Here is a 13,192-nt window from a genome sequence, read left to right as displayed (position 1 = left end):
CATGGTAGGTTTCACACGTCTGATCAGAGGTGTGTATTTGGGGAGCAGGAACAGGGAGAGGTGGTCAGACTGTCCAAGGTGGGGGAGGGGGAGGGCTTTGTAGGCTTCAGTGATATTAGTGTAAACTAAGTCCAGAACATTGTTTCCTCTGGTTGGGCAGAAAACATGCTGATGGAACCTGGGGAGTACAGTTTTAAGGTCGGAGTGGTTGAAATCACCCGCAACAATAAATGCCCCCTCTGGGTGGGCAGATAGATGTTTGCTGATAGCAGCTTGCAGCTCTTCCATTGCTGGCCTGGCATTAGCGTCCGGGGGAACATAGACTGCAGTGATAACAGTTGATGTGAATTCCCTGGGCAAATAGAAGGGCCTGCACTTTAACATCAGGTATTCCAGGTCAGCAGAGCAGTGACTACCAATCTTAACAACGTCCGTGCACCATGTGTTATTCACATAAATGCATAGTCCGCCGCCCTTGGTCTTACCGGAGTCTTCCACTGATCTGTCGGCCCTGAAGACAGTGCGTCCCTCCAGCTCAATGGCGTTGTCTGGGATGTTGTCCTTTAGCCATGTCTCAGTGAAGACCATGGCATTGCAGTCGGCGATCCTTCTGTGTGTGGTGATCCGCAGCCTTAGTTCGTCTATTTTACTCACCAAGGACCGGACATTCGCGAGGAAAATGCTGGGCAGAGCTGGCTGGTGAGGATTTGATTGCAGCCTAGCTCGATGGCCTTTCTTGGGGTCTCCATACCGAATAAATTTCCATTTTTTGATCCTGATCACTTTCAGCTCGTGGATTAACGACCGTTCGGAGTGGGTAAGTTCCTTTTGATCCTAATATCATATGCGGGTGAGTTTCACACCAAAAGCTTTCTTTACCACCCTATCTACATGAGATTATACCTTCAGGGAACTATGCACAGTTATTCCTAGATCCCTCTGTTCAACTGCATTCCTCCATTTGCTACCATTTACCATGTACGTCCTATTTTGATTTGTCCTACCAAGAAGTAGCACCTCACACTTATCAGCATTAAACTCCATCTGCCATATTTCAGCCCACTCATCCAAATGGCCTAAATCTCTCTGTAGACTTTGAAAATCAACTTCATTATCCACAACACCACTTATCTTAGTCTCATCTGCATACTTACTAATCTAATTTACCACACCATCATCCAGATCATTGATGTATATGACAAACAACAGTGGACCCAACACGGATCCCTGAGGTACCCCACCAGTCACCGGCCTCCAACCTGACAAACAGCCAGCCACCATTACTCTCTGGCATCTCCCATTCAGCCACTGTTGAATCCATCTTGCTACTCCACCATTAATACCCACCAATTGAACCTTCTTAAGCAACCTTCCATGTGGAACCTTGTCAAAGGCTTTACCCTCATCAATTTCTAGTAACCTCTTCAAAAAATTCAAGAAGATTAGTCAAACATGACCTTCCAGGCACAAATCCATGTTGACTGTTCCTAATCAGACCCTGTTTATCCAGATGCTTATATATATTATCTCTAAGTATCCTTTCCTTTAATTTGCCCACCACTGACGTCAAACTAACAGGTTGATAATTGCTAGGTTTACTCTTAGAACCCTTTTTAAATAATGGAACAACATGCGCAGTACGCCAATCCTCTGGCACCATTCCCGTTTCTCATTTGAAATATTTCTGTCATAGCCCCTGCTATTTCTACACTAACATCCCTCAATGTCCTAGGGAATATGCTGTCTGGACCTGGAGACTTATCCACTTTTATATTTTTCAAGTGTCAGTACTTCCTCTTCTTTGAATCTCATAGTTTCCATAGCTACTCTACTTGTTTCCCTTACCTCACATAATTCAATATCCTTCTCCTTGGTGAATACCGAAGAAAAGAAATTGTTCAATATCTCCCCCATCTCTTTTGGCTCTGCAGATGTCTCCCCCATCTCTTTTGGCTGTCCACTCTGACTCTCTAATGGACCAATTTTATCCCTCGTTATCCTTTTGCTATTAATATAGCTGTAGAAACCCTTTGGATTTACTTTCACCTTACTTGCCAAAGCAACCTCATATCTTTTAGCTTTTCTAATTTCTTTCTTAAGATTCTTTTTACATTCTTTATACTCCGCAAGCACCTCATTTACTCCATGCTGCCTAAATAATTGTAGATCTCTCTCTTTTTCCGAACCAAGTGCCCAATTTTCCATGAAAACCATGGCTCTTTTCAATTATTACTATTTCCTTTCAACCCTTGAAGAAAAATTGGTGAATTTGCTGATAGTGAGGAGTGTGGTCTTAGGCTACAGAATTACAGATGCAATCTTAATCATGTTAAGTATGAGCTGTTGCACTTTATAAGAACTAATAAAAGTCAGGCATATAACATAAATGGTAATTCCCCTTGAGAAGACTTGAGAAATAGAAGCAACTTGTTTTATTGTATTGTAATTAATTTATTGTAATTAATTTATTAGCCAAGTATGTAAACATACAAGGAATTTCATTTGCCAACAGTCATATAAAAAAGCAACAAGATGCATAACCACATAAAAATTAAACATAGACTTAAACAGCCACCACAAGTCCCCCCCCCCCCGCAATGTCATGTCCGTTATCGGACTTTACTGTTGAGCGGCAGTTGGTCCTTTGGTATGTAGGCAACTCCTCCTTTTGGGTAGGTGGCGTTTCGACAGAGCAGCCATTCGGTAAGTTTGCTTTTAGGTGACGCAGCTTTTCGGTTCGTTGGCTTTTAGGCGTCCCGCCCTTTCGGTTAGTTTGCATTTAGGCGTCCCATCCTTTCGGTTAGAAGGCGTTTCGTCTACGTACTCTCGGTTTATTGGCATTTCGGCCTCGTTTCCATTCGGTTCTTTGGCTTCGACTTCTTTGCTTCGGCTTCTCGTCCGTCTGTGCCACGTCCGGGTACCGCCTGAAGAGTCAGAAAGCTGTCCACACTTGCACTAGACTCCGGGATGACCTCATGAAGCCATGTCCCCGCAAAACACCGAGATCACTGCACTCACAGCACTCCCTCAGAGTTCTCACCAGTGCAGGCAGCACGTCCATCTTGTTTTTTCGGCAACCTCACATTCCTCACTCTGATGGAAGGCAAATAACATACCAACTTTCCTTCTTTACTCCCGCGGTGGGGCAATCAAAACTTCCGCAGTCGGGGCGATCGAAGCTCCTGCAATCGGAGCGGTTGAAGCTCCTGCGGTTGGAGCTCCTGCAGTTGATTCTTAACAAAGGCACCGCCAGCTCCACGATGTTAAAGCCACAGTGTGGACGGAGATACAATGAAAAAGTCACATCTCCGTCGAGGAAAGAGGTCCCCCATCCCCACATAATTCAAAAACTAAAAGTACACGAAAAACATACAAGTAAACAGACCAAAACAGCAAAAGATGAAAAGGACGAGACAGGCTGTTGGCGAGGCTGCCATGTACGGTGCCACCCGATTTACAAGTGTTAAAGATAACTGAAAGTAGCAGCACAGCTTGATAAGAGTGGCAAAGACGACATAATGGATAATTGGCTTCATTAGCCGGAGCACGGAATATAAGAGTAGTCATGGGATAATTTTATAAAACATTGGATGTATCGCAGCTGGAATATTGTGTGCACACTTTGCCACACAACAGAATGGATGTAATTGCACTGGAGAGGGTACAGAGATGCATGGGATTTTGGCTTCAATGGAATATTATAATCTTGAGGAGAGTTCAGATTGATTGAGTTCAGTTTTGAGCCACAGATCGGGTAGTGATAAACCTTTCTCCATGTTGAATCAAACTATTTAATTAGGGTGGTTGCAATCTTGAATGTACTCTGAAAGATGGAGAACACAATAGTTAAATATCTGAAACACTTGAATCACCAATGCATATAAGGTCATGGACCAGATGTTAATACATGGGATTAATATAGGTAATTGATGGTTTGCATAGACATGGTGGGCTGAAAGAACCATTTATGTGCAATAGGACTATATCTTCACGCCCATTAAAAGGTTTGATAGGCTAAGAAGAAATCTGCAGCTTTTGTCGACAATCATGAAGAATCATGCTTCAATTGTCAATACCAACGATACATTACAACGAGCAGAAGCACTGTCTATATCAAATAACAAACTCGCATTCAAATACACCACACGTTTGCCTGACCTTGTCTTTTGCTTGTTTATTTCAGATTTTCAGCATCTGCTGTTTTTTGATTTTCAAGCTTTGTACATTTTTCTAAAATAACAGGGATATTGTAAAACTCCCTACTTAACATAAGTTTCTGCAATCTTTTCACAAGTATTTAATTGTACATTTCCAGTGCTGGACCAAGTGGTGGCGCCATCGAGTGTGGCAGCCTCACCAGCAGCTGTCTGTCCTTTCATCCTTTTTGTTGTTTTTAGTCTAAAAGTTTGTTTTTGGACTATTTTAGTCTTTTTTATGTGGGGGGTGGGTGGGGAAGGGGGAAACTTTTCTCAGTCACTACCTGGTCGATGATGCGTTTTTTCTCCGAGCCGCATCTTCACCCCCCTACCATCTGGATTCACGTGGCTTTTCCTGCCGGAGACCGGCCAGAGCTTCAGCGGAGGCGCAGCATTGGATTCCATCGTGGAGCGGGCGATGCCTTACTGGGATCGCCATGTTGGAGCTCCAGAATGTTGGGCCTGCCGACTTTGACACTGTGGAGTTGCGGTCCGCGGAGTTTCCAGCCGCTGACATCGCGGAGGCCTGGGATTTTTCGCCAAGGATTGCCAGTGTTGGAGGTCCGCCCAGCTCGGCCTGTAGACTTCGGAAGCCGCGGTCTCCGGTAGGAAGCGGCCGATTCAGAACTCCAGGCCGCTGAAAGTGTTCTTCCGACGTCGGAGTTCCATCATTCTGCCGAGAGGGCCTGAAACATCGGGCCACCGTTGCGGCGACTGCGGAGGGTTCAAAGGCCCCAAATACGGGTGAACAAGGGGAATATGACTGAACTTTGTTGCTTTTCCTCACAGTGGGAAACGTTGATATGTTTTTATGTTTTATGTTAAATTCTATGGTGTTGTGTTTATCTTATTTGTGTGCTGCATGGTAACTCAAATTTAACTGCACCAATTGGTGCATGTGACAATAAATGTCCTTTGTCTTTATCCAGTTTTGCACCAGGCTTTTCAGAGTCATTTAGCTCAATTAAATTATAGAAAATAATAAATTATTGCACACTAGATATAAGAATGCAAATGTGTGATCAAAAGATCTCACAGTTCATTTCCCACAAACTATGCTTTATACAGACCTAAAAAATCAAGATGCGTTTTCACATGAAAGGTCTGGGTGAATAATTACTAACAACCATTATAATTACTAGGTATAGCAACCATCTTGACTGGGAGCTGACTTTATTGTTAGTTTTTTTTAAATTACAAGTTTAATACTTGGAGCCACCCATAGTATTACATTTGGTTGTGCAATTTGAGACAAACAACATGACATGAGAAGTTATGTCTGACCGATATGAAATAGTACAAAATCATGTACTATTTACACAGGCAATTGAAAAACACAGCTATCAAAATTTTGCAGATTTACGCAACACACAAATGGTAGCACTGTACCAGGGCGGCACATTAGCGCAGATGGTAGAGCTCGGGTGCTGTATGTGTGGAGTTGGCATGTTCTCTGTCTGCATGCGTTTCCACCAGGTGATCCAGTTTCTTCCTACATCCCACAGAACTAGTGTTATCGATGGTCGGCATGGACTTGGTGGGCAAAAGGCCTGTTTGCATGTTGTATCTCTAAATTAAACGGAACCAGCCAGATTCCTAGTAATATGTCCTTAATCCCAATTAAGGACATATTACGCATTATGCCCCAGCAACTCTTTGATTGCATAAACTACTATTTTGGCTGTTGCTGAACAAGAAATTAGACAGTCCATATGACAATAGAGGGGAGGAAAAATAGTAAGAAAATTGGAAATGCAAGTTAAATATCTGGAAGAGGAAACATCAATGGTGTGTGAACTCACTTACATGATGAGCTCATTTTCTGAACAGAATATGGATGTCTCGGCTCTATTCAATATCACAAAATCCACACTCCCTTTCACACTGGAGCCCTGATTCATTTGCTCCCTTCAAACTCCTTGGTTCTGTTTCCTGTTCCCTTGAAATTTACTGGTGCCATTTCCTGCACTATTTGAAACCTATCGGATTCACAGAAAATGTTATTATTCTATCGTGTAACATCTTAAAAAAGAGTGAATTAAAAGTCCATTGAAATATTAATAACATCCAATAGTGCAGAAAATCTGCAAACACAAAGTGCAGAGTTTGCCAGATTAATGCGTTTTACTGTTTCTTGATTGACTCATTTTACTCCTCTTGCCCATTCTCCAATTTTTTTTTAATGTGAACAAATTCTGATAGAGGCAGTCCTGTGTACTTTACATAGAAATAGGTGTTTACACATTGTATTGTATCCAAAGACAATGCACAAATGTGGTTAATAAATGGTTTAATCATGGTTTTGTGAACAGACACCAGATTACAGTACACTGCAATGTTGTGTGAACATGAAGTATCAGAAGTGATGAAGCAAAATCTATATATTATTTACAAATTTATAAGACTAAATGAAAATCAGTGATTCAGGCAACAGACCAGTGATAGAAGGTTTATCAGTGACAGCACATTACAGCCAGTTTGCTATAATACAATCTATGGTCACAGTGAATATTAGCAATTTCATACCCATCCCCGTCTGATTTAATTTCATCTCCTCTTCATTTGTATCCAAATCTCAACCACAAATTATCACTGCAATAGCAGATAGAGCATGTGCAATTGCTATTTCTCCCAGTTATCGGGCTGCTTCTTTAATAATGATCATGGAACAGCAATACTTAATGCTCAAACATCATTGCAGGGCACCATGTTTTTTGCCTGCATGGTGCCCTGCCCATTGCAGGGCACCATGTGTCCTTATGAGACATGGTAATGTTATTCAATTTACTTTACAAAGTTCACTGGAACTAGACTGTCGCTTTTGGGTACAAAAATCCAAGTTAGGGGAAAACCATAAGTACCTTGACAAAAAAGCAGCACAGATCACTGGTCAACCAGAAAATATGTAACTATAGCCTTAAGTACTTGGGAAAAAAGGGAAACTTCCGTCACTGATGAGAAGCCAAATGGATACTAATCTTGAATGTGGCTTTGAACCCAGGCGATTGGAGATAAAAAGGGACATGAATATTTTGTACGTACCAAATGATTTAAACAAAGCCATCATTACTGTTTTGGTGACAAATAATCTGTACAAGGGGTAGTCAATCATGATTAGAATTAATGTGAAGCAGATTAACTGTGGATAGCCCATTAAAATAAATTTAAATTTAAAATCAAACTGAAACAAATTTCCTTTTCATGTATTCAACATTTATTATGATTCGTCTATCACATTTATTTTCTTTCTGTTCTCATTGCACAGAATGTCTTAAAAACAAAAACAGTGTACTAGATATGGAACTGAGAAAGGATTTACTATGTGCAAATTACAGATCAGCATAGATTAACATTGCTTAAAAAAGAAGAATCATATCTCTCGAGTTTACACAGCCCTGCGGGTCAGCTACTGTTTTTGAACTAAATAGTCAGTGATACTGGTATGCACAGTACTTTCCACACCAACTTGCTTACGCTTATGATGTATACAGCTCACATGTGATCGCATGGTCCACATTTATACCTGTTCGAGCTGTTAGCACCAGTTAGCTGCATAAAACACTTCAATCCTATTACAATATTCTGTTTAAAAAATAATTTCTCAAGTAAAGAACAATTTGACAAGAAAGGGGCAATTTACTTAAACATTCAGCATAATTTTAATCAAAATATTTTTCTATTGGCAAATTTCCACAGTATGTCTGGGACTGGCATTTTAGATCTGTATCAGTTTGTATCTGGAGTGAACCCAAAAGAGAACAAAATTAATATTTAACAGTGACCCTACTCTTGCATGCCTGGGTAACGTCCTGATCTGTTCAGGGAGGATGGGAAAATCCTGGATAGATATGCCTTTTGGCATCTATCCGTTACTAGCCGCTGTTGGAGAACTGGACTTCAGACATGATTGTAAGTGTTGAAAAACACTTGCCTGAACTTCAGGGTTGAACAAATGTAAAAATTATTATCAAGAATGTAAAGAATTGACAAATAATCCAATTCCAGAAGGTCCCAGGTCCCCTTCATTTCCATAGATTGATAGATTTCAAGATCCAAAGAGCCTAGAAGCCAATAAAAACATGATCAGTCATTTTTATGATAAAACTAATTCATTTTAAAACAGGTTTTTTAAAGGATAATTGTGGTCAGGTGATATGGGGTGAAGGCAGGAACAGGGTACTGATTGTGGATGATCAGTCATGATCACAGTGAATGGCGGTGCTGGCTCGAAGGGACGAATGGCCTACTCCTGCACCTATTGTCTATTGTCATAGCTCAAAACTCTCCTGGTGAAATGGCAAAGAGAAGAATTTCCATAAAGCATATTTTACATTCTCATGTTTCAGAAAGAACTGCAGATGCTGGAAAAATCGAAGGTAGACAAAAATGCTGGAGAAACTCAGCTGGTGAGGCAGCACCTTTGGAGCGAAGGAATAGGCGACATTTCTGATTGAGACCCTTTTTTAGACTGATGTCGAGGGGGTGGGGTCGTGAAAGAGAAAGGAAGAGGCGGAGACAGTAAGCTTTGTGGTAGAGCTAGGAAGGGGGAGGGGGGAAGGAGGGAGAAAGCAAGGACTACCTGGTGTTCATACCACTAGGGTGTAAATATTTACATTTTCATGATATCTCAAATTCATATGTCATGTTTTTTTTAGATATTCTCATCATGTTGGTAACTGCAGCAAGTAACTAGCATAAAAGCAGGAAGCCACCAACAACGGTGAATAACCAGAAAATCCGGCTTAATAATATGTTTTTTGTTGTCCTAAATTACGAGAACTGCAGTATTACAAGATTCTCTCTTTTTGACATAACCAAGAGATCTTTTTTGTACAGCCACGGAGGAAGATGATGCTTCGATTTAATTAATAATCTAAACCACATTGACCTCCACACCACTGCACAGAAGCATCAGTCTGATTAAGTCTCCAAAGTAAGCAGGTACAGTGCCCTCCATAATATTTTGGACAAAGACCCATCATTTATTTATTTGCCTCTATACTCCATAATTTGAGATTTGTAATAGAAAAAGTCACGTGGTTAAATTGCATATTGTCAGATTTTAATAAATGCAATTTTCATACATTTTGGTTTTAACATGTAGAAATTACAGCAGCGTTTATACATAGTCCCCCCATTTCAGGGCACCATAATGTTTGGGACACAGCATTTTCATGTAAATGAAAGTAGTCATGTTTAGTATTTTGTTGCATATCCTTTGCATGCAATGACTGCTTGAAGTCTGCGATTCATGGACATCACCAGTTGCTGGGTGTCTTCTCTGGTGATGTGCCAGGTCTGTATTACAGCCATCTTTAGCTTATGCTTGTTTTGGGGGTTCATACCCTTCAGTTTTACTCTTCAGCATATAAAAAGCATGCTCAATTGGGTTCAGATCGGGAGATTGACTGGGCCACTCAAGAATTGACCATTTTTTAGCTTTGAAAAAATCCTTTGTTGCTTTAGCAGTATGTTTGGGATCATTGTCTTGCTGTAGAATGAACCACCGGCCAATGAGTTTTGAGACATTTGTTTGAATTTGAGCAGATAGGATGTGTCTATACACTTCAGAATTCACTATGCAACTATCATCAGCAGTTGTGTCATCAATGAAGATAAGTGAGCCAGTAACTTCAGCAGCCATATATGCCCAGGCCATAACACCCCCACTGCTGTGTTTCACAGATTAAGTGGTATATGCTTTGGATCTTGGGCAGTTCCTTCTCTCCTCTATACTTTGCTCTTGCCATCACTCTGGTATAAGTTAATCTTCGTCTCATTTGTCCACAAGACCTTTTTTCCAGAACTATGGTTGCTCTTTTAAGTACCACCTCATCTGTGAAACACGGTGGTGGGGGTGTTATGGCCTGGGCATGTATGGCTGCTGAAGGTACTGGCTCACTTATCTTCATTGATGATACAACTGCTGATGGTAATAGCATAATGAATTTGAAGTGTATAGTCACATCCTATTTAACCATATAACCATATAACAATTACAGCAGGGAAACAGGCCATCTCGACCCTTCTAGTCCATGCCGAACACGTATTCTCCCCTAGTCCCATATACTTGCGCTCAGACCATAACCCTCCATTCCTTTCCCGTCCATATAACTATCCAATTTATTTTTAAATGATAAAAACGAACCTGCCTCCACAACCTTCACTGGAAGCTCATTCCACACAGCCACCACTTTCTGAGTAAAGAAGTTCCCCCTCATGTTACCCCTAAACTTCTGTCCCTTAATTCTCAAGTCATGTCCCCTTGTTTGAATCTTCCCTACTCTCAGTGGGAAAAGCTTATCCACGTCAACTCTGTCTATCCCTCTCATCATTTTAAAGACCTCTATCAAGTCCCCCCTTAACCTTCTGCGCCCCAAAGAATAAAGCCCTAACTTGTTCAATATTTGCTCAAGTTCAAACAAATGCCTCAAAACTCATTGGCCAGCGGTTCATTTTACAGCAAGACAATGATCCTAAACATACTGCTAAAGCAACAAAGGAGTTTTTCAAAGCTAAAAAAAATGGTAAATTCTTGAGTGGCCAATCACCTGATCTGAACCCAATTGAGTATGACTTTTATATGCTGAAGAGAAAACTGAAGGGGACTAGCCCCCAAAACAAGCATAAGCTAAAGATGGCTGCAATACAGGCGTGGCAGAGTATCATCAGAGAAGATACCCAGCAACTGGTGATGTCCATGAATCGCAGACTTCAAACAGTCATTGCATGAAAGGATATGCAACAAAATACTAAACATGACTACTTTCATTTACATGACATAAACTCTGCTGTAATTTCTACATGGTGAAACCAAAATTTATAAAAATGGCCTTTATTAAAATCTGTCAATGTGCACTGACACATGTGATTTTTTTTCTATTACAAATCTCAAATCATAGAATACAGAGGCAAATAAATAAATGATGGGTCTTTGTCCCAAACATTGTGGAGGGCACTGTACATTTTTATCACTCGACTTAAGACTTAAACCAATCAAAACTTTCAAAGTCAACAAATAAATTCCTCAATTTAATTTGGAGATCGAAATAGGTTGAAACAGAGTCTTAGTAAGCAACTTAAAATACCAACTACGTGATAATTATAAGCAATTTGTGTTTGGAAAAGAGATTCACAAAGGGTGAAATCAATTTATTTACTTACACAATCATACAGAACATCATGAAGATATTCCACAGGGCGATGAAGATCCGGAAGTAGCGCAGACTCAACAGGAATTCTCTTATGTTATCACCTGAGAAAAAGTCAATTATCATCAAGTTAATCTCAAGCAGCTTTCAACTGACTCTCATTTACATTCAATCACCTTTACCAGAAAACCTTTTCTCAACACTTGATCTGGGAATATTTTTTACTGAATCATAGCACAGCTAATAGAGCCACTGCCTCATGGATTCCGTGACTTGGATTCAATCCTGACCTCTGATGCTGTGTACATGGAGTCTGCATGTTGTACTTGTGGCCATGTGGGTTTGTTCTAACTGCTCCAGTTCCCTCCCACATCCAAAAACACGCACATTGGTAGGTTCACATCGATGGTTGTACATTGTTCCTGGTGTAAAAATGAGTGGAATCTGAAGTGAGTTGCTGGGGTTTCATGTTAGAATAAATGGAGTTATGGTAGGATTAGTGTCAAAATATGTGCCTCATGGTCAACATGTACAGTGGCCCGTTTCCATACAGATATCTCTATGATTCTAAGATCTTTAGTGGATATTGACGTACAGCAAGTGAAGATGTAAACAACTGAGCAATAGTTGAGCTGTTTGACTTCTCCAATACTTCCGATGTCAACAAATACTACTTTGATGGTTGACCTGCTTCCAGTGTACCGATGACCACATTGGCAACATAACTCCCTACAGCATCGGTTGTCTCGTCTATTGAGATCCATATTTTCTTGCAAGCAACTTAATCTCAAATTTTCTGCACAACAATGTTGAAGTTGCTGTCAACATAATTTTTCTGTAATGATGACTCGCTAGGTCTATGTTCCTCTGTGTATTTCTCTAAAAAACCTCTGAGCTGATTGTTTTCCAATTTCCACCGTGGAATCCAGCATCAATGAATGCCTTGCACTCGAGATCACTCGAAAACTCAGATTTGCGACTGGAGCCAGCAGTAAATGTAGTGAGGAGACAAGCTTGGGTATTTCGCTTGGGTAGTCTACACCCCAGCGGTATCAACATTGACTTCTCTAATTTTAGATAGCCATGGCCTTCTCCCTCCTCCTAGTCCTGTCTCCACCTCTTACTTTCTTTTTTTCCCGCCCCCCACACATCAGTCTGAAGAAGGGTCTCGACCCGAAACGTTGCCTATTCATTCTCTCCATTAATATTAACGTGTTAACATACAAAACATCATGGTAATCACGGTACAACCAGAGAAAATAGCACGACCTTTTGGCAAAACGGCAAAAAAAGTGATTTAGGCACTCGATCATGAAAATGGCATTATCCTGGTGAAATCATCAAAAAAGGCACGAAAAGGCATTTATGTTAAAATCCTGGCTTTACTTATGATCAATGAATTGGACAAGCGCTTAAGTGTAATATGTTCATGTTTTTTGATATTACACAGCTGGGTGCATGTGCCAGTTGTGAGGAGAATACATAGAAGTTCAATGAGATACAGACAGATCAAGTGAATGTTCAAGTACATGGAACGTAATGTTGAAAAATCTGAATTTGTCTATTTCATTGAACAAATAAATTATTTTTAAAAAGTGATTGAAGAGTGTTCAGATACCTGGGTATCACTGTGCCCGAATCATGCAGATTTAACAAGCGATCGGGAAGTCAGCTATACTGGCATTTATTGCAAGGGGGTTTGAGAACAAGAGTAAAAATGTTGTTTCAATTATATAGAGCCAAAGTGCAAAACGAGGTGGAATATTATGGTCCAGTCCAATATATCTGCCCATGGATGAATACAGGATGACACAATATGCTGGAGTAACTCAGCGGGTCAGGCAA

At 40.6% G+C, this 13,192-nt stretch overlaps 1 protein-coding gene across 1 annotated transcript in view; it reads right to left on the bottom strand.

Annotated features, from left to right (window-relative positions):
- Positions 1 to 6,469: 6,469 nt before the first annotated feature.
- Positions 6,470 to 13,192, bottom strand: part of smim7 (small integral membrane protein 7) — a 31,192-nt gene continuing 24,469 nt past the window's right edge. The window contains exons 4-5 of the mRNA XM_055658715.1: positions 11,361 to 11,451; positions 6,470 to 8,257 (exon numbers count right to left, since the gene is read on the bottom strand). Of these exons, the coding sequence (XP_055514690.1) occupies positions 8,242 to 8,257; positions 11,361 to 11,451 (107 nt within the window). The 3' untranslated portion in view covers positions 6,470 to 8,241. The remainder of the gene's footprint in view (positions 8,258 to 11,360; positions 11,452 to 13,192) is intronic.

This window comes from Leucoraja erinacea, chromosome 29, assembly GCF_028641065.1.
Source record: "Leucoraja erinacea ecotype New England chromosome 29, Leri_hhj_1, whole genome shotgun sequence".
NCBI lineage: Eukaryota > Metazoa > Chordata > Chondrichthyes > Rajiformes > Rajidae > Leucoraja > Leucoraja erinaceus.
This window is presented reverse-complemented; position numbering and strand designations above follow the sequence as displayed.